The sequence below is a fragment of the Cavia porcellus genome, unplaced genomic scaffold (assembly GCF_034190915.1).
Source record: "Cavia porcellus strain 051 isolate PalLab524CR breed Dunkin Hartley unplaced genomic scaffold, mCavPor4.1 scaffold_27, whole genome shotgun sequence".
NCBI lineage: Eukaryota > Metazoa > Chordata > Mammalia > Rodentia > Caviidae > Cavia > Cavia porcellus.
In genome coordinates, this window is record NW_026947510.1 from 4,014,234 (window position 1) to 4,037,147 (window position 22,914).

At 48.1% G+C, this 22,914-nt stretch overlaps 2 protein-coding genes across 4 annotated transcripts in view; both read right to left on the reverse strand.

Annotated features, from left to right (window-relative positions):
* Positions 1 to 1,588, reverse strand: part of Ano2 (anoctamin 2) — a 345,087-nt gene extending 343,499 nt beyond the window's left edge. For all 3 annotated transcript variants that reach the window (XM_063237730.1, XM_063237729.1, XM_063237732.1), the window contains exon 1: positions 1,457 to 1,588. In XM_063237730.1, coding sequence (XP_063093800.1) covers positions 1,457 to 1,478 — 22 coding nt within the window. In that variant the 5' untranslated portion in view covers positions 1,479 to 1,588. The remainder of the gene's footprint in view (positions 1 to 1,456) is intronic.
* A 3,444-nt stretch (positions 1,589 to 5,032) lies between these two features.
* Positions 5,033 to 22,914, reverse strand: part of Vwf (von Willebrand factor) — a 132,637-nt gene continuing 114,755 nt past the window's right edge. The window contains exons 44-52 of the mRNA NM_001278774.1: positions 17,645 to 17,755; positions 15,463 to 15,643; positions 14,732 to 14,772; positions 14,225 to 14,341; positions 8,879 to 8,977; positions 8,139 to 8,267; positions 7,604 to 7,643; positions 5,744 to 5,841; positions 5,033 to 5,312 (exon numbers count right to left, since the gene is read on the reverse strand). Of these exons, the coding sequence (NP_001265703.1) occupies positions 5,124 to 5,312; positions 5,744 to 5,841; positions 7,604 to 7,643; positions 8,139 to 8,267; positions 8,879 to 8,977; positions 14,225 to 14,341; positions 14,732 to 14,772; positions 15,463 to 15,643; positions 17,645 to 17,755 (1,005 nt within the window). The 3' untranslated portion in view covers positions 5,033 to 5,123. The remainder of the gene's footprint in view (positions 5,313 to 5,743; positions 5,842 to 7,603; positions 7,644 to 8,138; positions 8,268 to 8,878; positions 8,978 to 14,224; positions 14,342 to 14,731; positions 14,773 to 15,462; positions 15,644 to 17,644; positions 17,756 to 22,914) is intronic.

Below are 22,914 nucleotides of genomic sequence, written 5' to 3' on the forward strand. Positions count from 1 at the left end.
AAACCAAGCGTGGTCTGCCTCGCTCCTACCAAGCTCCCTCTATCCCTGTGCCAGGCTTCCTTACTACTCCTGGGACAATCCAAGCCCTCGCATCCCATAGGATCCTCCACCACCGCTTCCTCTGCTGTACCATTCCTCAGACATATCCATGGCTCATTCCTTCACTCAGCGCAGTGTCTGTTTGATCTCATTATCTGTGCCGCTGAAGTGAGCACAAATCTGTGTTCAAACTGCCCTCCTTAAACAGAACTTTCTTAGAATCTGATCACAAAGAGAGTGATTCTATTCTGGGCCAAAAGCAAGAATCCCATACACTCTAGGACAGTCATGCCAAGGAATGGACAGGCTTCTCGGCCACAGGATAAATAGATTTCCAGAAGATCAGGCCTTTATTTTTAAACGGATAGACATGTTCTACCTTAGGCCCAAATGCTCTGTAACTATTGCAACAATGGAAGACAGAAAACAGGCACACACAGAAAGTGGACTGGAACCTACTTGGAACCTACCCCTATACATTCTCTACAATCAAGACAGCTGAATGGCCCCAGGCCACATAGGGGCAACTGAGGCAGCAGAAGTTGTGGCTGCAAAGGACCCTAACAGGTCCCTAGCTTCCCAACAGCGTCACAGTGCTCAGGGAAAGAGCCACCCTTTCTTTGAGACCCTTCTGCCCCCTGCCACTTGCCTTTGGGCTGAGAGCTGACCCAGCTCATTGGAACCTCTTGCCCGGTGAGCATTACAGTGGCTCACAAAGCATCAGGATTGTGACTCACTCCTACCTTCCAGTCCCTTCTGCTCTTTGTCCAGGCCAAAGAAGTAGGCACCTCCTACCTCCTGCCTCCCTCCAGAACTACCCAAGAGAACCCCACTACAAAGGGGGCCAAGCCTGCCCAAAAGCAGCTGTTTGCTCAGCATAGTTTGGGAGGTGCGTAGAAGGACATCTTTCTCCCCCAGTATCCACTTCCACTTGCTTTTCTATTAAGAAGCGCCCTTCTCTCATAAGGCACCCCTATTTTCCTGTGCCCCAGGTGAAATGACTGATGTCAGAGCTCTCCTGAAGGAGGACTGAGTAGGGGCTGGGAGGGCCTTTCTGAAACGGTGAAATCCCTCCAAGGAAGTGGTCCTCAGCAGACTGCTATGGAATTAGCTCTGGTTGGCTGTTTACTTATCCTCTGATACAGTTCAAGGCCTGGTCGCAAGAAGAGGCAAAATAACTGAGATAGGAATCCGTACCAACCACTGAGAAGCCGCTGCACCAATTCTTGGCTATTTCTCTCCTTGATTATTAATAATAACAACCACAAGGGTCCCAGGCTTGTCCAGCTTCTCGTTCATCCTGTCCAGGTTCGCTTGGGGTCACCAGCGCCCCAGGACAGGTGTTAGAATGCAGCTCCTTCACCGCTCCTACAACCCAATAAGTGCTCAGAACTAGGTCCCGGCAGGGAGAACTTACCGCATAGACCAGGGGTGGCCATGGTGCGAGTTCACCGGGTACAAACCCCAGGCGGCCCGCGACCGCGCTGGCTTCTGAACAGGCTTATCCCGCAGCGCGGCTAATTCCATCGCAAGGCTCAGCTCGGTGGAGATTCCCGCCCCTTGCCTGCCGCCTCCTCCCCTTCCAACCCTCCCGGCCACTGGGCTGCCCCACAGAGCCCTCGCTGTCCCGTTGCGCCCTGGGCGCACAGCACAGGGACCCCGGCGGCGTCGAGCAGGGACCTTAGTGCTGCGCTCAGCGAGCCCCGACACGCTCCAAGGAGCTGGGGGGCGACGCGGTGGTGAAGGCTGCCTGCGGGCCTCTCCTCCACTCCTCCGCTCTGGCAGGCACCTTGCAACCTTGTCCGCTTGTGAAAATTCATCCGGATTATCTCATGAACCGTCTGGCTGATTAGTTTCCAATCCTGCCAACAAAACCGCCTTCCTGTGGCTCTAAAAAGTCACCCAGGATCCAAGAGATAGCCCTGGGCGAAAGCCAGGGCTGTGCTCTACACAGGGCGCCCCCATCCTACCTATCTTTACACTCCCTGGCCACTAGAACCCTTCTAGATCAAAGTCAGAGGGAGCAGGAGCCAAAGCATAGGTGTATGTGGGACCCAGGAAGGGCAGGAAGAGGGCATACAAGAGGGAGGAGGAGAGATGGGCTTTATAAGCTTCCCTTGACAGCTAGGATGGGCTACGGAGAGTGAATAGAAGGTCCTTAGATGCCCAAAGGACAGATCCAGATCATGGACTCTGCAAAATGCTCTGGAGCAAAGAATGTTTGTTAATACCACAGCGCAGAAGATACAAAGGTAGTATGTGCTGTCGCTTGGGCTACTTGCAATCACTGACCTTGTGCTTGAGGGATTTACTCTCCAATCTTGGTAAGGTTGGCTAGTGATGGCTGCTGCCCATTCTACACCCAAGAGCCAGAGACAGTAAAGAGGACCAAGCGAACAGGGCAGACCCCAGGCAGCCAGAGTGTTGTGTCCTGACTCAGGGCTTTATTCCTTCCATTCCGAGTCATAATGGCTGGTGTTTATGTCTCATCCCCAAGCTCCCTGCTCAAAGCTCTCCCCTAAATGGGTTATTTTGATCCTGACAACAACTCTGAGCTAATTGCTACAGTATGCCCATTTTACAGATGAGACTAATGTGTCAAAGATGAAGCCACTCCCTCTGAGGGGTATCCCATGTCCCCAAGCAGGCAGACGGCCCCAGCACCTGTGTTCATCACATGACATGTTGTTGTTCAGCTTCTCTCTCCTTAACAAAGCCTTTCTCTCTGTTTACCTCCTCAGATTCTTCCTCTATCTTTTCAATCTCAAAGGATTAGGGAATTTCCCACTACTGTTCTTCATCCATTCCCTTTCTTCTTTCTGCTAGACACTACAGACCTCTGCCTTAAGACTCTCAAAAAACACGCACTTTGGGGGACTCTGGGCTAAGGGTGAACATTACAGAGGGTCCCTGAAACCAGGTGCAGACCCTACTCTCAGAATATCTGTAAATAAAGGTAAGCACTTTCAAACACACACTCATATACACACACTACCTCCACCTGTCCCTCCTGCTGTACCTTTCAATCCAGCTCCCTCCCATCTTGATTTTAATCAAAATATGCAGTTTTCTTGATCCAGCTTTTTCATGGAATGTCAGTACCTATAAGGAGAGCTTCACACCATGAAAGCCTTTGAAAAAGTGGTAATCTGTGATGGAGAAGCTACCTCCCAATCCAGCTTCTCAGTGGCTGATGCCTTTATTAACTCCCTGTCCCCAGGCAGAGTGTTAGATGATCAGTCAGAAGAGTGACAGTTAATTCCTTGTCCCTGGATCTGGTTTCCACCAAAGAGACCTCAAAGTTGGGAAGGGGGTGGGGTGGATGGAGAGAGGACAACTTTTAAATTATTGAGTAGTTGTACAAAACTTCTATCTATTCTTCCTTCCCTCTGACCACTAAACTCCCCTTCAAGCCTACTGAGGGCAGTCTATGCCATTTCCCCACAACAGAGCTTCTGTGAGTTTAGTCCAAGGCAGAAACTCCATAGTTGCTGGTTCCCACGATAGCAACGAATCTATAAGCAACAGGGATCATGTGGCTCTGGCAGGGTCACCCAGGAGTTCTTGTCTAGGCATCAGGACACAAGAATTCTGCATGTTTCTCGGTCACCTGAGGTCTGTGAAGTCCTTTCATTAGCCCTACAGGGTGGCAGAGGAACTACGGGTTGATGTCTAAATCCTTTCCAGCTCTTTGGAATGAAAATCTTTCTCCATCAAATAGCTACAGTACATCTAGGATGCCCACTTGGTTCTTACAGTGCTCTCCCCCCCCAACAAGATATGGCGTACATATAAACTTTTTCATATATTTTCAGGAAAGACAATCTCTAGCTGAGCTTGACAGTACCAGATGTGAGTGGGAATAAGGTGACTTGTGCTCTCTGTACCTCTCCCCACCTAAGGACATCTCAAGTAGGCAGGGCTGTGGTATCTAGCAGAAGACCCCAAAGAACTTGACATCAAGCCTCTTCCCCAAAGACCAGTATTTTCAGCCTTTACAATGAAGGAAATACCTAATCCTCAGCCACTGACCTTAGAGTCACAGATACCTGCCTTTCACACTTGGTTTCTTCTTTTTTATTCTTACCATTTCTCACATTAAAACAATTTACAGTTACCAAAGGACTTTCAGGTGTCATTTTAGGCAGACGTCATTTATATTTGCAACCATGAGTCAAACAACCACTCCAGTTTTCCAGATGAGGTAACCAAGCTGGAGGCCATTAAGGGGCTTTCTAAGGCCAGCAGTTGAGCCAGGCCTCATACAGAAACAGCCAGTTCCTGCAGCTGCCACCCCGCCTGCAGGTACCCTCTGCCTTCACAGCTCCCCCTTCCTCAGGGCCACCAAGGCTCCAGGATCATTGTCAGACCAGTACGAACACCTTCTCCGCAACGTCACCTGTGTGGCGGGTGCCTGGATGGGATGGAGGACCCTCTTCTCCACTGTCCACAGAAGTGCTCCAGTGGGACTCTGGAGAACTCAGGCTCCCTCAGGCAGTGCGTGTCACCACAGGCCACCAGGTTGAGCTTCTAAAGAGGCCCACCACATCCTCCACACTGTGCCCCGTCTGCACATTCTGCTCTTTCCTCCCCACCAAGCCTTCTCCTGTATTATCTCTCCCATCGGTGCCCTCTCTGTGCCCTTCACTCATGGCACCCCCCACACTGTGCTCCCCTCCACCCCAGTCTGTCCCCTCCCATGCTCTCCCTCCATGACTTCCCCTCCCCTAACTCTGCCTCTGCTATCACACACACACACACACACACACACACACACACACACACACACACACACTTTCTTCTCCCTCAACCTTCTCATGCCTCACTGTGACCTCTCCCCCTAACTTTCCCCCACCCTAGACTACATCTCCCAACCACACAGTGATGAGGGTGGTGAGCGGGAAGACCCTTTAGGGTTCATAGGTAGAGCCAGTGCATTTTCCCTCAGAACCAGTCTAGGAACTAGCCCCAGTCTAAGCAGCCACCAGCCTTTTGCAGCGTGAGACATTGGCCTTTATTGTGGTCATGGGTGGGCACAGGAGGAGGACATATGAGGACCAAGCCGCAGTCAGGTGAGCCAGGCCTCACTTGCCACACTTCCGGGGACTGCACTGGCATTGCCTGGCATTGAGGACCTGGTGGTGCACCACTGAGCCGTTGGTGCAGTGCAGGGGCACCCACATGGGCTCCTTCAGCGCAGGCGAGCAGCAAGAGCACTGGTCCTGCACATCCTCGATGTCGATGGAGTACATAGCTTTGCTGGTGCATTTGCCCTGCAGTGCAGAGGAGAGAGGTGGGACATGTCCAGGCTGGAAGAGCCCGGTGGCAGGACCCTGGTGCACCCTGCATCCTCTCTGCTGGTTCCCAGAGACAGCTAAGACAGCCAGGCAGGTCCTGTAGGAAAGCCCAGAATCCCTCTAGCCCAAATCCCTCTAGCTGCATCTGCTCCCCGTGTCAGGTGAACCTTCAGGAACTGTAGTCCCATCTTCCACAAGTGACTCTTCATTCTCTTCAAAGGACTTCCTTGGTCTTTCCTCAGGGGTTAAAAGTTTCTAGCGCCTCAGTAAAACAGTTATTTTTAACAATGTTTCCCTCCCCTCCTTGCGAATTCTCAGAATCATTCTCTAAAGATACTGAAGTGTCATTTCCAACCCAGGAGACTCAGCCCTTCCCACTCAGCCCAGGTGAAACCACAGAGCCTTACCTCGCAGTAGTGAATGTCCACTTTCTCTTGGGATGTACAGTTGCCCACTTTGATGTACTGCAGTTTGGCAGTGACGTCTTTGCAGTCAGGCGCCTCACCTACAGGATAAGGGAAAGACAGAACTTGGGGAGAGGGTGGGGTTCTGTACAGCTCTCTTAAGCCCTGGTTCTCCCCACTGAGCTGGAAATAGGCACATCTCGCAGCCAGCAAATAACCAAAACCAGCTGTAGGGACAGGAATGATGCTGTCCTGCTTTACCTCAACTGCTCCTGGCCCTTCAAATTCAGAAATTAGTTATTGCTGGGTTTAACTCACTTAGCGGTATAAATTTAATTGGAGAAGGAGCTTAGATGCACTGTGCTTTGGTGGTGTACATGAATGGGACTGACTTTTATACACTGCAGACTCCAGAAAACACAATGGCTGGAACACAATAGACAAGCCCCTCGCCCTATAGCTATACACAGAAGCCAATGGACAGTGAAGTAACCAATAGCCAAAATGATTTTAATTGATGGGCTGATCTTAAATCCATATCTGTCTTTGAGTAAAAGGAAAGGCAAAAGTCACTGACTCTGTGGAGTCAAGAAAACTCTAGGAGCCTGCATAGGCAGCGTTCTCTCTTTGGGATATTACTACCTTAATGCTGCCAACATGGACTTTCTTACATACAGGGAGCAGCTTGAAGTTCTGGTTGGCTCAGCAATGCCAACTCGCTATCCATCCCCAGCCAAAAGTGAGAGTTTTCCACTGTGGAACAGCTCCAGATCTAAACCAACCCTAACCACAGGTTAGCCTGCCTCCCATTCCTGAATAATTTCATTCTAAATGAAAAGTATGCCAACTACCTTAAGAAGATAGTGAAGGAAAACATTTTTAGACCAACACGGGATGTTCTTTTGCTGTAGATGTAAATCCCTGAGCCTAGTTTGTTTTCCTTACAGAAGGTCTCAAAGCCCCCAAACACACTATTCAACAAAGGCCTCTTGTCTCTGGATTTGTAGATAACAGTCTCTGAACCAAGTTCCATACACAGTCCTAGAGAGAATTCATCTTCTTTGATCGTTTCCTGACTCCCCATTCTCAAACCATGCAGAAGATAACTATAAAAAGAAATGCTTTTGGAATGTCTTCTCCCAGTCTTCAATGTGGCTACACCAATTATAGGAACTGTCAAGGCAACCCATCAAGAAAAGAAGAAATGGTTGAATATGTAAGGTATTCGTGTCTAAACTCTTCTCTTCCTGAAAATAGGTATGGGCCCATGAATCCAAAACAAGCTAATCTAAAAACAGAAAAAAGTAGGTAGTCCAGGTAAGTCGCTCTAAGTTGCTTGTGAACAAAGAATGCGTAAGAAGAATATTTGCTGATGTGTATCTCCAAAACCACTTCTTGTGATTGATAAGAGCCAGTTAATGTGACTTCAAGGCCAAGGGACCCAGGATGGAGAAAGGGAGATGATAAACTTAAGCTGCCAATAGCCCACCAGCTGCTTGCCTTTCTTTCCAAGAGTCTACAAGATAGGGTCACAGGAAATGAGCAGGTACATAGGAAGTGTCTACTCTGCCAAGGTCATGGACCTAATGTGCCTGTCTTCAGGTTAGAGGGAGAAGATCTTCTCTCAGGATAAGCCTGTGAACAACCAAAGACTGTTTAAGGAGAATGGGAGAAGATCAGAGGCACTGAAAGGGGATTTGAGCAGCGTTAGCCTAGTGACACTCAGAGAAGAAGGTGATTCCCTGCTGTGCTGAACATAGTGGCTGGCCAGTAACCAAAAACTACCTTCCTTCCTAAACCTTACTCCAAAGGACAGTGCCTGGACTGGGTCAAATGGTTTTCAAGGGACAAGCTTTTACTCACATGTGTCACAGCAGGTGCCTGGAATTTTCATGATTTTCCCCTAAGAAAACAGCAAAGTCCCAGATTAGACCCAAACAGTTCATAGTGGATATAATTTTCAAGTCATTCTGGATCCACTCCTAGCTCTGGACTCACAGCCATGAGCTTAAGACTCCAGATGTAAAATGCACTGAGCATCCTACCTGACCCGGTGGAAACAACCATGATTATTTTTAATTCACTTCTGACTGAGTCATCTGGATTCTCCTTCCCAAGGAAACCAAAATCAGCTTGATCTCTCACTTTTCTATTGAAGGATCAAGATTCCTTCTCTGAATGGCTTTTTTGCACACCATCTTATACTGCACAGAATTTTTTCTCTCCATCAGTCTTTGGTTTTGTAATTTCATCAATTCTTCAACTAGGCCAGAAGTCTGCCTTGGACACTGGGAAACCATTGAGAATCTGGATTCTGTGAGGTTCAGAATCCTACTCCAGGAGTCACAATTTGAGACAGTCTAGACAAAAGCAGGGTCCAGAGGGTACTGTCACTCACCCCCTCAGCCATACATCTGTGCTCATCAAAGGGAGGACATCCTGTCACCCTCTTCTCCCAGATGTACTCTCCCATCTCGTTGACTTTGCAAAAGTGACTATCACAGCCGTCCTGGAGCATCTCATCACGCTAAAAGTAAAGATAGGGATTGAGCAGAGTGAATGAAAAAACAGATTTAAATTCCAAGGCATGGCCCTGACTTTTTGGAGTTACTGAAACAACCTGGAGAAGCTTGGGACAAGAAGGAGATAATGTACATAAAATCTCCTCACTCAAAATATGAAGTAGAAGTGGACCCCCATTTTACAACTTACTGGGCAGCATACCTGCAGAGAATCCTCAGATAATGGTGACCACATAGTGCTTAAAGGATGAGTAAACGGCTGGTAACCAATTACTGACTGAGAGATGAGCCAGGAGCAGCAGCTCTCAGCTCCACCAGAAAATTCTGGCGTTTGCGGATCGCAATCTCTTTCATCAGGATGCCTGCCTAGTCTCAAGCCACAGAAAATCTTAAAGATTAACACCTTCATATCATGAGGCTGTACACCAGCTGTTTTCTTGCATCACGAGCAATGAAACAACTAAATCAAAAAGAAAGCCTTCTACCGTCCTTGATCTTTCCTTTATATAATGATTAAGAAGTGGGAAAGGATGCCAAAGTTTCTCTTTCTTGAAGACCCCAAAATAGGGATCCAGATGGTAATGTCAGGGCGCTCTTGAGCCCAGCTTGCTCCCACCTTCAGCGTCATGGTCTGTCCTCCTCTCAGCTCAATAGTGCACGTAGTAGGCAAACATCTCCCACAGCATTCACCGTGGTTCCTCTCTTCGCGGTAACCCTGTGCCCAAGACAGATAGCCGTCATGGTGAAGCCCCCCTTCCGCAGCAAACCCCAGTTACAAGTCGGCTTACCATGCTGTCCTCTCTTCTCTCCTACCTAGAAGGTGCACCTGGGGTTCAGAAATTCACCACCCAGCTCCAACTGACTTCTGTCAGGGCTCAGCCCACAGACAGCACGTCGCCCCTCCCTTACACACAGATCACGCTCAGGTTGCAGCAGTCCGACCTATTATACACCTACCCTGAGTTCCTGGCTCATAATTTCAATCTGCTGAACAATTACACATGTTATTATATACATTATACATACACACACAAAGTGATACCTCATTTTTGCTCCAGATATTATCCTTTCCTTTCTCCCTCATCTTGCTAGAAGGTGAGATAACCTACTTGCTCAAACTGGAAATCTGGAAATCATCCCTGACGCCTCCACTTATCTCTTTCCTCATTCCCAATCAACGCCAAATCTTTCCCAAAATGCATTTCAAACTCACCCACTGCTTGTCATAACCAGTATCCTCTATCGTCATCTGGTCTAAGCATTCAGAACTTGGATAATAGCCCTATTTCATCTTCCTGCTTTTATTCTTTCCCCTTCACTAGAAGTCACCAGACACCTGCTAGAATAACATTAAGGTGTATCTATTTATGTCACTCTTCTGCTTAAAAACCTTTAGATGAAGTTCTGGTTCTTGTAATGGCACAATAACTTTTATTGGACTGACCCTTCTGCAGGAATAATTACAAACTATTGATAAAATGTTTAAACAATTGATTAAAGCACTAAAGGATGAGTGAAATCAGGAATAAATTGTGAGCTTTTTGATACTTGAAAGTGGGACTCATGAAGAACAAGATTCTTGTTTAACTGGATTTTTACCTCAGGGAATACCACAGGGCTGGAACTCAAGCAGAAAATTACAATCATACTCGCCTGAAGACTTAAAGCTGTAAGTGTTGGAATTGCTAAAAACTGAAGAGGAAATCTCTAAAGAGAAAGTCAGGAAGACAAAGCCCCCAACTGTCCATATGGAATCTCTATGATGGACCCCTTAATTACATATGTCCATAGGCATCTCCAAGAAGACAGCTGAAAGACCTATTCAGAAATCTTGGTTTTATTCACCACAGAGGAGACAGAGTTTAAAGTCTGAAGCCTGCACAATTGGAAACCTAGGTAAACTCTGAAGGTTTCCACTGACATTCCATAAAGGTCAAATCTAGGAGTAAAATCTATGCCTCAGAACTGAAATTTTCATCCCCAAGGTCTAAACGAAACCAAGCATACATGTTGTAATCTGCAGAGAAACCACTAAAAATGCTAAAAGAAGGGATAAAATATGCTGACAAGCCAAAATTCATTTGAAGCAAAAGAAGACAACAAATTATTAGGACAAATAATAAGGAAGACACCAGATAAAATGAAAAGCAAGATGGTAGATTTAAATACAACCATGTCCATGATTACATTGAATGTAAATGAGCAAAACAAAATCTCAATTGAAAATGAATGCAGTTGAGATCAGTATATTAAGTGAAATAAACCAAACACAGCATGACAAATATCACATGTTCACTCTTACATGTTTAAGCTAAAATAAATCCCACTAGAATTCAGAATAATGATACTAGACTTTGGGAAGGGTCGGGGGGGAGTGAGTAAAGATAAGTGATTAATATGTACCAAAATATAATCAGATAGATAAGTTCTGGCATTTCTCAGCACAGTGGGGGGTGATAGCTCACAATAAATTAGTATATATTTTATGATGATCTGGAAGCGAGGAGCTCTAAGGCTCCAAACATAAAGGAATGACAATTAGAGAGAAATGCTAGTTGCCTTGATTTGATCAACATGTACAATTAATGTACACCAGTTATTTTTTTTAATTTTTAAAAGAATGCTGGTATAGGCATATTAATATCCAAATAGACTTTAAGGTGAAGCATATTATCAAAATTAAAGGAAGTTATTTCACAGTGATGAATGTGTTCATCAAGAAGATAAAAGAATGCATCTAAGAACAGACCTTCATAATATATAAAGCAAAAAAATAAAGAACTAAAAAGGTACTAGGTTATACACAGTCTTAGTTGGTGGTTTTAATGTTCTCTCAGTAAAATAGAACAAGCAGGGTTCTAGCCATGGGATAGAATTCATGGAGCTTGAGTGAGCATTTTCAGTGAGTTTTAGAAGAGACTCAGAAACACCCCTCCTCCAACCCTCAGGAGAGGAGCATGGACAGAATCACTAAGCAGCAGGGAGGTGGAAGCCAAGGGAGGAGGGGCACGGGGGCAGTGGGGCAAATGCTCATACCAGGGACACAGTGGGCAGCGCTGGGCCTGATACAAGAATGGTAGAAGGGGTGAGGGAGAAGGCAGAACAGGACAGTAAGCACAAGGGCAGCTGACCCTCTGCCAGGTCTGCCGGCCTGTGTGGCACACAGCAGGCCTTGCCAGGGAAGACGAGGACTCGGCTGAGCACTGCTGGACACACAGTTGCTGCTGACAGTGGTATGAGTGCCACCTGCCACCATCCTCGAGAGAGACCCTGCTCCTGAGTCCTTTCAGGAGGAAGCCTCCTCTTCATACCTACAGTGCCAAGCTCCCAGCCAGCCACAGAGCTCACTTAGCCAGTTACCCCTGATTAGCAGCCAGCTAGGCTGACCTGCCCCGCCCCATCTGCTGTCCCCTCTTCACGTGGCCCCAGTTGTTCAAGGTCCCTCAGTCCCTGCTCTCTCTGCTTCTCCTTTCTGAGCTTCACTTCTGTCTGCCACTTGCCCCCCATCCCCTTTCCTGGAAGGCCCACTATTCCACACCAGCCCAGCGTTGAGGTCAGACGGGGCGGGCCAGGCTCTGCCTCCTGAGTGGCCCACGGGAGGGCGGCCTGTCTTCCTCCTCACGCTTTTCCTCAGGTGTCCACGATAGCTCCACCTCCCCCGCTGCACTCCAGGGAAGGCGGTTCAGCAGACCTACCCACCCGCGCACAAGTAGCTGTGGCTCCCCAGGGCCTTCCCTGAAGCCCGTCATGGCAGAAGGGCACAGTGAGACCAGGGAGGGTGAGGAGCTAGAACCAGGCCAGCTAAGGCAGGGTTCAGCAAGTCTGAGAGATGCAAGGAAAGAAGGCTAAGCTAGGAGTCCTCAAGAGGGAGGAAAGGCATACGCTGCGGGGAGAAGAATGCCCAAACCACGGAAAGGCCATGGGTTTTAAATATTTTGAAACCTGCATCTAGATTGATTCTAAAGCTGAGGATCTCCAGGGGCCTAGGAGAGGATCGACCATGCCACTTTGTGAACACCAGAGGGCGCTAGGGAGAGGGTGCCGGACACCCTTGGGGAAGCTGGCTAAAGCCTTCTGTGTCTCCGGAGAGAATCTGTGTGGACTTTGCACTGTATCTGTCACTGCCTTAATCCTAATCTAGTGGACAACCAAGGTGAAAGGGATATCATGGAATTCCAGACACCGTTACTTCATTCCAAACACACACATATTGAGCCCCAAATCCTAAAACACCAATTGAGATTTTAAAAAGAAAAAACAAAAGAACGGACTTAATTCGCTCCTTTCTAATCTTTCTGAACCATGTTGTCAAACATAGCTGTGCCTCCCATGACTACCTGGATTAGTCTCACTTCAGGCATGAGCTGTGCATCTCTACAGGGAACACAGATGTAAAACACTTGCCCTTGTCCTCAGAAGGATAGGAGGCACCCACATGACCTTCCAGCCCCGAGCACGCTCCTCATTCTGTCTTCATCCTCTCCTGCTGTCCCTTCTCCCTCTGGCCACTGAGCTTGTAAGTGTCCTCTGAGCTGGGCACAGTGGTGCAGGCCTATAATCCCAGCACTCTGGGAAGCTGAGGCAGGAGAAGCACAAGCCTGAGATCAACCCGGGCAATTTAGCAGCTTAGCAAAACCCTGTCTCCAAAGGAAACATTTTTAAAAGGGCTAGGGATGTAGCTCAGTGCTCAGACCCTGAGTTCAAGTCACAGTCCTGAGAGGGAGGGAACCTTCCCCCCTGCCTAGTGCATCACAAAGCTAGGAAAAAGAAGGCCCCATTTCACGCCATCTTGGTTATTGCTATAGTTTATACATGCGGGTCACAGAAGTGCTTCCTAAAACAGCAGAAGCTTAGAGTAGGGCTTGAGGGAGAAGTTATGGTCTCCTGGTAAGTTTAGGTTCTGTCTGCCTACAAGGGGCTCATGACATCCTATAGAGGTAGGGCTAGAATCATAATTAAAATAGTGTCAGGAAATGATGGCTCACACCTGTAATCCCAACATTTGGGAGGCTGAGGTGGGAGGATTGCTTTGAGTTTGAGGCCAATCTGAGCCTCATAGTGAGACCCTGTCTCAAATAAATAAATAAAGTGGTAACATCATATGGCACCCTATAAATATGTACAGTTTTATATGCCAATAAAATTATTTTTAAATTTAAAAATAGAAGCCAAAGCACACTTTAAAAAGAAGTGAAACACACAGTTTCATCTACAAAACTAGAAATGATGGAATTCATCTGGAGGAGCATTTGAAAAACAAAGTCTTCATAACTCAGAAAAGAAAACCAGAAATATTTTAAACCACTTAATCCAGTAATCAAAGATGGGTGTCCATGTCAAGAGACATCCATTCAAAAGCAATGCTTGTGTATATCCAGTATTTGATAAGTATTGGACTAAGTTTTAATGTTTTCAAAGAACCATAGTGATGGGCAACAAGGGAGGGGCTGGGGTGAAAGAAAGAATGGACCGGAAAATAGAAGGATAAAATGGACAGAAGGCTTTTGTAAAGAAGGAGGGGAAGAGGAGTTGGAGAGGAGAGGAACGGGAAAAAGACAAGAAGCAAAATAAGTCATGGTACAAATTCCCTATGATGAATGTGACCATTATGTATAACTAAAATGTACCAATAAAATTTTTAAACACACTCAAAAAAGAAACATTATAATTTTTAATGTTAAAAAAGAATGATAGTGATGTTTCTTTCAATGTGTTCAGAAGATAAAATGCTATAAACATAGCATCATAAGCCTTGCAAGTATTGTGATTAAGAAAACTCAGGAAGAAAATGCTTAAAATTTATGACCTAATTGTAATTATTCCCCAGAGATGAGTTTGGACAGCTGACCTTTAGTCTCTTGTTGACAGTTGTCATCTGGATTTCATAATTAGAAAATAAGGCAAAAGGTATGTGAAGACCCCTGCGAGGTCCCATTGCATGTGCCACTCCCACGTCCCTTACCAGGGGGCAAGCCTGGCAGGTGGTCTTCCTGCACTCCAGCTCGAATTCAGAGACAGCTCCGGCCCGCATCTTGCAGTGGCAGGTGGTACAGACGTCGACCATCACTCTCTTCCCGAGCTGCAAGCAGAACCCCTGGGTCAGGCTCCTGTCACCCGTAACGTGGACCTTCTGAGCCCTGAGCCACCTCCCACCCACCCAGGGGGCAACGGCGATCACCACAATCCTCCTCCCAGGTCTGGTGGCTTCTCCCTGCCCTTCTGCCCCCAGATGGACAGGATAGGAGTGAAAGCTTTCATGTGATGGTCACCCAGGGTAGAGGGAGGGGGACAGAGTGCAGTGGAGCAGGGTCATTGCCTAGTTCCAGGATGCTTGGAACCCCAACAGCAATGGAAAGTGCACCAGAAGGAGGTCTCCCCAGTTCCTCTCAGGCTCGACTTGGAACCATCCTGCCCTCCCCACAGAGCCCCTGTCCCTACCACTCCCTCCAAGCAGAGGGCAGTAGCTCACCCCGATGATGGTGCCATTAATCAAACAGGCCTCCATGGGCTCTGCAGGGAAGAGAAGGAGACAGGGGGAGCAGAGTCAGCTCCCCATACCAAGCACAAGGCTACTCCACCAAAACTTTCTCCTCCATCTCCATTCAGCCCTTCCTTACATGGCGCCCCACTCCCTGGGTGCTGTGAACCCTCCATAGAAGAAACCAGGCCTGCCTGACTCTGACCATCCAGCCAGGGCCAGAGGAGCGGTTGGTACTTGTTTATCAGAATTTATATTTAAGGAATGAATAGATTTTTGAAGGAATGAAATTCTGCTCTTAAAATTTTCAGTCCCAAAAGAAACTTTCACAAAGCATTCAGAGCAGAGTTGGCCTCTGTTACTCTTGCTGGCTGTCTGTCTGCCTGCCAGCAGAGTGGAAAGTGGCGGTTGGAGTGCCTTTCCCTGCAGAGCAGCACGGCGTGGTGGAAAAGGTGATCCCCAGAGCCAGTGCTCAGGGTAGAAACCCAGTCCTACCACTCAAGCAGGCTGTGAGACAGCAGTCAAACCATCAAATCATCAGCATAGGGCTGGGCCCATGGTGCCTTAACAGAAATTGTTATATTTTACTCTGTGTCTGCTTGCTTAGACATGCAGTTGATCCTGTCCATCTTCCTTGACTTGCTAAAAAAGCAAAGCATTCAGGAGCCAGGAAAGGAAAGAGAAGCTTGGAGGTGTGTCCAGCCCAGCTTAGAAGGTCTCACCACAGTGACAGCTAGGGCAACACTGCACGGTCCTGCAGCTTGGCTGGAAGCCAGGGGGGCAGGTGGGCACGCTCAGCTGGGGGCAAGAGACATTCCTCTGCTGCACGAAGACCTCCTCCTTCACTCGGACGCACTCATTGATGAGGCAGGGATCCTCCGGGGAGGCCCACTGGGAGCCGACCTGCAGAACACCAGGGACAAAAGTGCCAGGCACAGCTGGGGCCAGCACCCGAGGCAGTATGCTGTTCTCAGGGGGCTGCACAGGCCCTGGGTGTGAGCCCCTGGCCCAGCATCCCAGGCACACTCACAGAGAGATTGACCAGGCTTATTTCAGTGAGCTCCACAGCAAGTACGAGTCAAAGTCAGCCTGAGCAAGACCCTGGCTCAGAGGCATGGATCCGTCTATTGTGCCATCATCTTCAGCCACTGAGTGTGCACCTTAAGGAAGCCAGGGGACACACCCTGTGGCCCTAGGCTGAGCTCAGAGTTTCAAGCAGCAGTGTGAACTGGCAGAGAGGGGATGCAGGGTAAGCTCAGCCATTTCCACCAGGTGCTACTGCCCACCTATATGAGAGATGGGAGGTAGCCAGAGCCTGAGTGGCTTTCCATTCTGTCACTGGGGCATCTGGGCTTGCAGTAGGTATCCTGTCCTCAAAGACTGGCTGCATGGCAGAGAACGAAAGGGCCCAGGACCATGGACCTGGAGAACATGTTAGAGGAGGACTATCCATGCAGATAGCATTCAGACACATCAAAAGCTGCTCGCTGCCCTTCTTGGCCCCAGTCTATTCTCTCACTTCCTGGTCACTTCCTTCCCATTTCAGATGAGCAGCAGAAGACATCTAGACCCTGTGACCATTCTCTGTCCCTCCCACACCAACTTGCTAGGACGCAGCCTTCCTGCCACAGGCCACTGGCTGAGCCCTGGCCATGGGATCTGTTATTAAGACCTTTCGCATCACCCTGCTGGTTTCTGACATGTTTCCAGCACAGGAGCCACTGCTGACACCCAGACCCTGCAGGTAAGATGAAGATGTGTGATGGAGGAGAAAAACTCAGGTAGCCTGGTGTTCTGCAGAAACCAAGGTGGGCAAGGCAGTATGAGCCCGGAGAGTGCTGAGAGATGGGGCAGGGCAGGATGCTGAGCCTCAGTGACCCAGCACACCCTCACCAGGACAGCACAGGCTCTGACCTCCAGGTCTGACCTAGCTTTTGACTTGGGCTCAGAGGGAGAAAATCTGCCTCAGTTCAAATAAACAGGTAACTGGGACTCCATAAGAGGAGGTGGAAACACATATGAAAACTCCTGAGTCATTCAGTCACCTCTGCCTTGGAGAAAGTTACAGGGCCTGGGCAGCAGACGAGGCTGCCTGTTAAGTCTCTGCCTTCCTCTGTGTAAAGCCAAGTGTGCTCATCTTCCTGAAGGAGACAGAGGCGTAGCACTGCCCCCAAGGCTGCCAGGACTTTGCACTTTAGCCTTCTGATCAGAGAACTTCTCTTATCAAGGCACAGGGACTGAAATTCCCCAGGAGGGAATCTTCTGTGTTTAGAAAATGGTTTCATAAGCATCCAGAGTCAAAGTGAGCACCCGTGGGCAAAGCAGAGGCAGCTGAGATGCTGCACTAGAAAAAGGAGGTAAGACCAGGGGCCAGTAACATGGCCCAGGGCTGCAGCTGGACCTACCCAGATTCTTAAAGTACTTCAGGAACAGAACCATTGTTTGTTTCTCTAGGTTACACATTTCTCCACCTCCCCAAACCATCAGAGGGGCAGTGATGGAAATCAGTGCTAAGGTCTGAGCCCCAGGTTGATGTGGTAGCCAGGGGAGCTTCCCAGAGGTGCCAGGCACATAGTACATGCAGGGTGGCGATGGCCACCCACAAGCCAAGCACACATGGATGTGTGACCTCAGATTCCTGAGTGAACAGGAGACCACAGATCCCTGCGGAGTTCACGTGTCTCTCAAGGAGGGTATTGGGGTTCCACCAAAGGGGAGGTCTGAGGCAGCCTTAACTAGTTCCTAGGGGGTACAGCGTCCCAGCTGGAATGTGAATACCAGCTCCCTGTAAGGGAGCAAAAGGCAGGGAGTAAAATGAAAGCAAAGCAAACACTGAGCCCAGAACAGACTGCAGGCTGGTAAGTCACCATCCTTCTCCCCACCCTCTCCCGGGCCGAGACCTACACTCTTCCACAAAGACCCTGAATCGCCCCGTGGCGACCCAGCTCGCAGCTCACAGGCAGACGGCAGGCACCTTCCACAGCACTCGCCTTCGTGGAGGACATAGGTAAAGCCCTGGAACACAAAAGAAACCGTAAGGAGGGAAGCAGCAAAGGCACAGGTGTTCTCATCTGTTCTTCACGTGCACTGCACCCTGGCACAGCTGAGATGGCTGGGCTGGACAGGCTCATCTTTGTTGTGCACTGGCCTCACAACCATGCCAAGAAGTGGTTCAGGAGCATCAGCCATTGAGACACCAAGCCCGGCCTCCTCCCCTGGAAGAGACTAAGCCTGCCTGTGACAGGTTCTGCCTAAAGACCAAGATCCAGTCCTAAGAGTACTGAAGATATCCAGGGCTCACACGCAGCAGCTAACTGACCCGACCTCTGCTGTGGCCAAATGTAGGGCTCCTCACTGACTGATGGTGCCTGGGGTCTCATCTTCTGAGCCCTCACCAGATAAGCACCCTGAGCCCAGCCTCTTACCCTGGTTATGGCTGGATCTTAGACATCCCCAAAGGCTGCAGAAGCAGGTCCTAGTGAGAGGAAGTTAGGTCACAGGGCTGTGCCCTTGAAGGCAGTGTAGGGACTCCAGCCCACCTCTCTCTCTCTCTCTCTCTCTCTCTCTCTCTGCCTCTCTCTCTCTCTCTCTCTCTCTCTCTCTCTCTCTCTCTCTCTCTCTCTCTCTCTCTCCCTCCTTCTCAGCTGCCATGAGGGAAACTGCTTGGCTCCACTACATCTTCTATGTCTCATCAGAGAACCAAAAGCAACAGCAACAGGGCCAACTGACCACGGACAGAAGTCTCTGAAACCCTGAGCCCAAACCTTTAACCTTATTGTCTCAGATGTTCGGTCGCAGCAACAGAGGGCTCCCACACCACTCTGCACAGGCAGGCTTCTCCTGCGAGTTACTTGAAATCGGTCTAACAGTATAGTGGGTACAGCACTCTTTACAAAGGAAAACGGAGACAAGTGAGGAACAGAGAGATGGACAGGGACCCTCACATCCTAGAATTTGTCAGCCCATCTTGCCTCTTAAAGGTTCTCAAATCTGGTCAAAGAATTAGAAAGCTGAATTGAAACTCTCCACTGAAAACTATGTATGAAGAATATATAGTCAAAAAAGACAAAGACAGCATGTTTGTCCCAAGAGCCAAGGGTAAAGAACCCAGGCCAAGGCTTCAACTCAGAGCCCTGTCCTGAGAAGCTAAGGAATAACCATGGCTACTTAGGGTGGTGCGGATGCCGAGCCTACAGGGCTCCCCAAGCACACTCCCAAGCAGGGGGCCCCATCAGGAGAGGCATGCAACACTGCCTTCCCTCTGGAGAGGCACAGCCCCTCTGGGGACTCGGCTCAAGTTCACAGCGTCTCTGTGGGACCTATTGACAACTCTACCCACGTCACAGCAGTGCGCAGTGAGCTGTCCCCAGCCTTCTATCAACGGAGATTGTAGTCACTTATTGTGCACCAGTGAGGTGCTAGGCAGCACAAGGAACCAACAAATTAGGATGATACAATCTGCACAGCTTCTACTCCACACCGAGGCAGAATGCATAAAATGTCAAACAAGACTCAAAGAGTCCAGGGAGGCCTGAGGAGGACATTAACACCTTCAGAGCTTCAGTGTCACTTCCGCAAGCCTCACTGCAAGTGCTGAGTGAGCTGGACGCGTTCTTCTTGTCTCCTGGCGCATCGCAGCACGATGTCAGTATCAAGAGCCAACACCTTGACCACAGAGACCACATTAACTTCTCATGCTCCGATGCTCCTTCCATGTCACCAAATCTCCTCCTCAGCTCCCCTCCACACCCCCAGTAGCTCCATGTATCTGCTGCATGACCAGGACTCACACATGCTTTCTCACACCTTCCAGCTTAGGGGTGTACTTGCTACACTGTATCACAATACACATCTCCTTCTCCTCACTGTCTTCATCTGTTTTCACTGGTTTCCCAATTAAGCAAAACTAATATCTACTAATATCTATCAGTTTATGTCACTGAAAAATAAATCCCTAATTTATTTATGAGTGCAATCCTCGAAGTCCAATTGCTGAAGCTGACAGGGAAGTGGAAAATGTGAACCTCAGATGTCTTCCCTACATCACACTGGCCCTAGCATCCCTGGGACCACCAGTAGCACAAACCTAAAAGAACAGGCCCTGGGCCCGGAGTTAGCATAGCTCAGTCATGACTGGCTTCGGAGGATCTGAAGAGCTGCAGTCCACTCTGCTCCCTGTCTTATTTCTTCACCTCCCAACTGATAAGTGAAAAGAACAGCCCTCCCTCTTCTTCCTTCTGAGGACTATCAGGAGGATGAGAAAAGTAACACCGTGCAGCACATAATGACATTCTGGGCAATAAGAGCCTCCATATATGACTGTGGTCCCATTAGGTTATCAATGACTTGAAAGTTTCCTATGGCCTGGCTCTCTGACCTCACAGCACAACACATCACTGTCACATTTGGACAAATGCTTGTGTAACAAATTCACCTCATAGCCATTCATTTAAAAAGTGTAGCAGAGCACCTCTCCTCCCTGGTAAGCGGTGGCGGTCTGGCAGACTGCAGCCCTTCCAGGGGGAGTACCAGCAGCAGCTCCTGAGATTTGCGCCATGTTGGAACTTAGGATGCTGTGAAACCAAACAACCAGCCTGCCTCCCTGCTAAGCAATACTGAACCTACTGATGCACGGCCTAGAGTCAAACATCCCACTTCACATACCCGCCTTCTCCTGTCCCCTCCCTCCCCCATTAGCAAATGGGAACCAGAAATCTGAGCATCTCCTGGGAGGTTGACCATAGCAAGCAAAGGGGACTTCCTTCTATTATTTCTTTGAAGGCAAATATTTTTATTACTGTTTTGCTCTGTTCTGATTAATGGTACTGCTCTATTCAATATTCTGTTTTGATAAGTTCTATAATGTTCTGTATTTCATCTCATTTTGATATATATGATTGAAAGAACAACTATTGTAAAGATAATGAAATATACTATGATACCCTATTACTGTTATCCAGGTAACCTGCTGTGAAGTTCTATACCAATTTCACTGTATGATCTTAGTTGGTTTTATTCTGTCTTGTTCTGTTGTATTTTACCACTTTCAAAATAAAATTGTTTTTAAAAGTGTAGCACATACAACCATGTACAGAACATAACACTTGGTAACAAATGACTATGCTATAATTTTTATCAGCATTTTAGAGGATGCTCTTTCTACTTATTGAAAAAGAAAGAGGATGGTGGACAACACATGTCATGCCACAGCAGCCTCACACCTCCCCTGTTCACATGTCTCCTGATCACATCTAAAGGCCATGGCCAGTGACCTAACCTATGCCATCTAGGGGAGAAAAAGCACACTGTTAGAGTCATACAACCAGTAACTGATCTCTCAGGATGCATGCTTATTGTTAAGTGATGTGTGGCCCTATGATAGTGTACATTCAGCATCACAGCACAGTTCCTAAGGCCATGATTTAGTCTGATTCTGAGGTATAAGCATGAGGAGTGAGGTCCTTTAAGGAAAACCCTTCAACAGCTTATACAAACGTATAAGAACTCCTATTGCAAGTGAAGCCATGGGCTCATGGGCATAAGTATCAGATTCTCTGGAAAGTCAGATACAGCAATCATCTTTCCCCTGCTAGGAAAAAATACCTGACCACTCGCTTCAAGGAACAAAGACTTATTTTGTTTCACAGTTTTAGAGGTCTTGGTTTATAGTTGACTGGCTCCAAGGCAGGAGAAGGTGGCAAAAGAAATCTGTTCACCTCATGGAAGGCAGAGAACAAAACAGAGAGAAAGGCAGCAATCCAGAAAGAAAAAGAGAGTGGAGACAGGATGCACCCTCCATGGCAAGTCTGCCAGTGACCCACTTCCTCCAGCTGGCCCCACCTCCTAATAATTCATTTAGTGATGAATCTTGGATGGATTGATTCACTGGTGGGATTTCTTATGATCCTGTCTCCTCTCTGGGTGTCACCTCAGCTACGTCGGTAATAAAGTCCTCGACACAAGAGTTATGGGGATGCTTTAAATACTAGAAATGCTCCTTACTTCTTCAATATCATTTTTCTGACACAAAGAGAGGAGATCTATAGAAAATCTTGTGGAAAGTGTGTTTCCTAGAGTAATCTCAGAACCAAGAGTTGTAGATGTATGTGTCCCTCTACTCATACCCTGACCTCCATACCCATCTTATTTTTGAAGCTGTTAAAAACAGCCACAGCCTCAGGATGTGGACTACATGGGCTCATGTCAGGTGACCCACACCCTCCCCATACTTGGCTGGGCCAGAGCAGACCCAGGACAGGGTATCCTGCTCCCTGGGCTCAGCTGAGTCCATCAGTTCTCCTCTTGAGAAGTTAATCTGTGAAACCCAAAGAATACGTCAGATTGCACAGCGACAAGTCCTGGATCTTAAAAGCTGTGAAAAGCTAGAGCTGGATTCTGTAAAACTGTGTGTAAATGAAGTTGGTAAGAAAGTATGAAGTGTTCCCAGCAGATTCTGTGAGGGGCTGCAGTGTACAGACAGAGAGAAGAAAAGGTGACTGGCATGGACAAATGGAGAGAAATGTCATACAGCCCTACTGTCCACCGATATTTCCTTCTCTTCCTTTCTGGGAGATTCCTCTGTCTTTTCCTTACATCTCCTTTTTATTTTATCCAGCATGAGAGGGTTCTGCTCTTTGCAATCAAATTTTTCTCCTGATACAGAACACCTTGCATGTCAATTTCATTTAAATGACCCCTCTTTATTTGATAGCAAGCTATTGTCATAACTTCCTGTGACCTATGGAAGACGGCAGAGGTCAAGGGGTTTCAGTGATGTCTTCCCAAAAGGTACACACGGATTGCCTGGCGTCCTCTCCTCCCAGTAGTGCCCAGCAATTTCGCCCACTTACAGCACCAGCAATGCAGGTCGAAGAGCAGCAGATAGGCTAAATAGCTCCGCCATTCTCGAATTTTCTGCCAGAACCTCCCTCCCTTTTGCCATTGCCCTGTACACCTCTACAGCAGCACAAGCATGGCCTCTACAAGCATGGCCTCCGCTGCCAGCATTTCAAAAGCAACCACAAGGTGTGCATCCTTGACTGCCCTGGTAACTCATCTTTCACCATGACGGTGATAAAAATGTTGTAATATGTCAGCATTAAGCCAACAGTGGAACCTGATCCAAAATTCTTCCTGAACACTGTTCTTTCTCCTAGGGACTGAGCTGTGTCTTC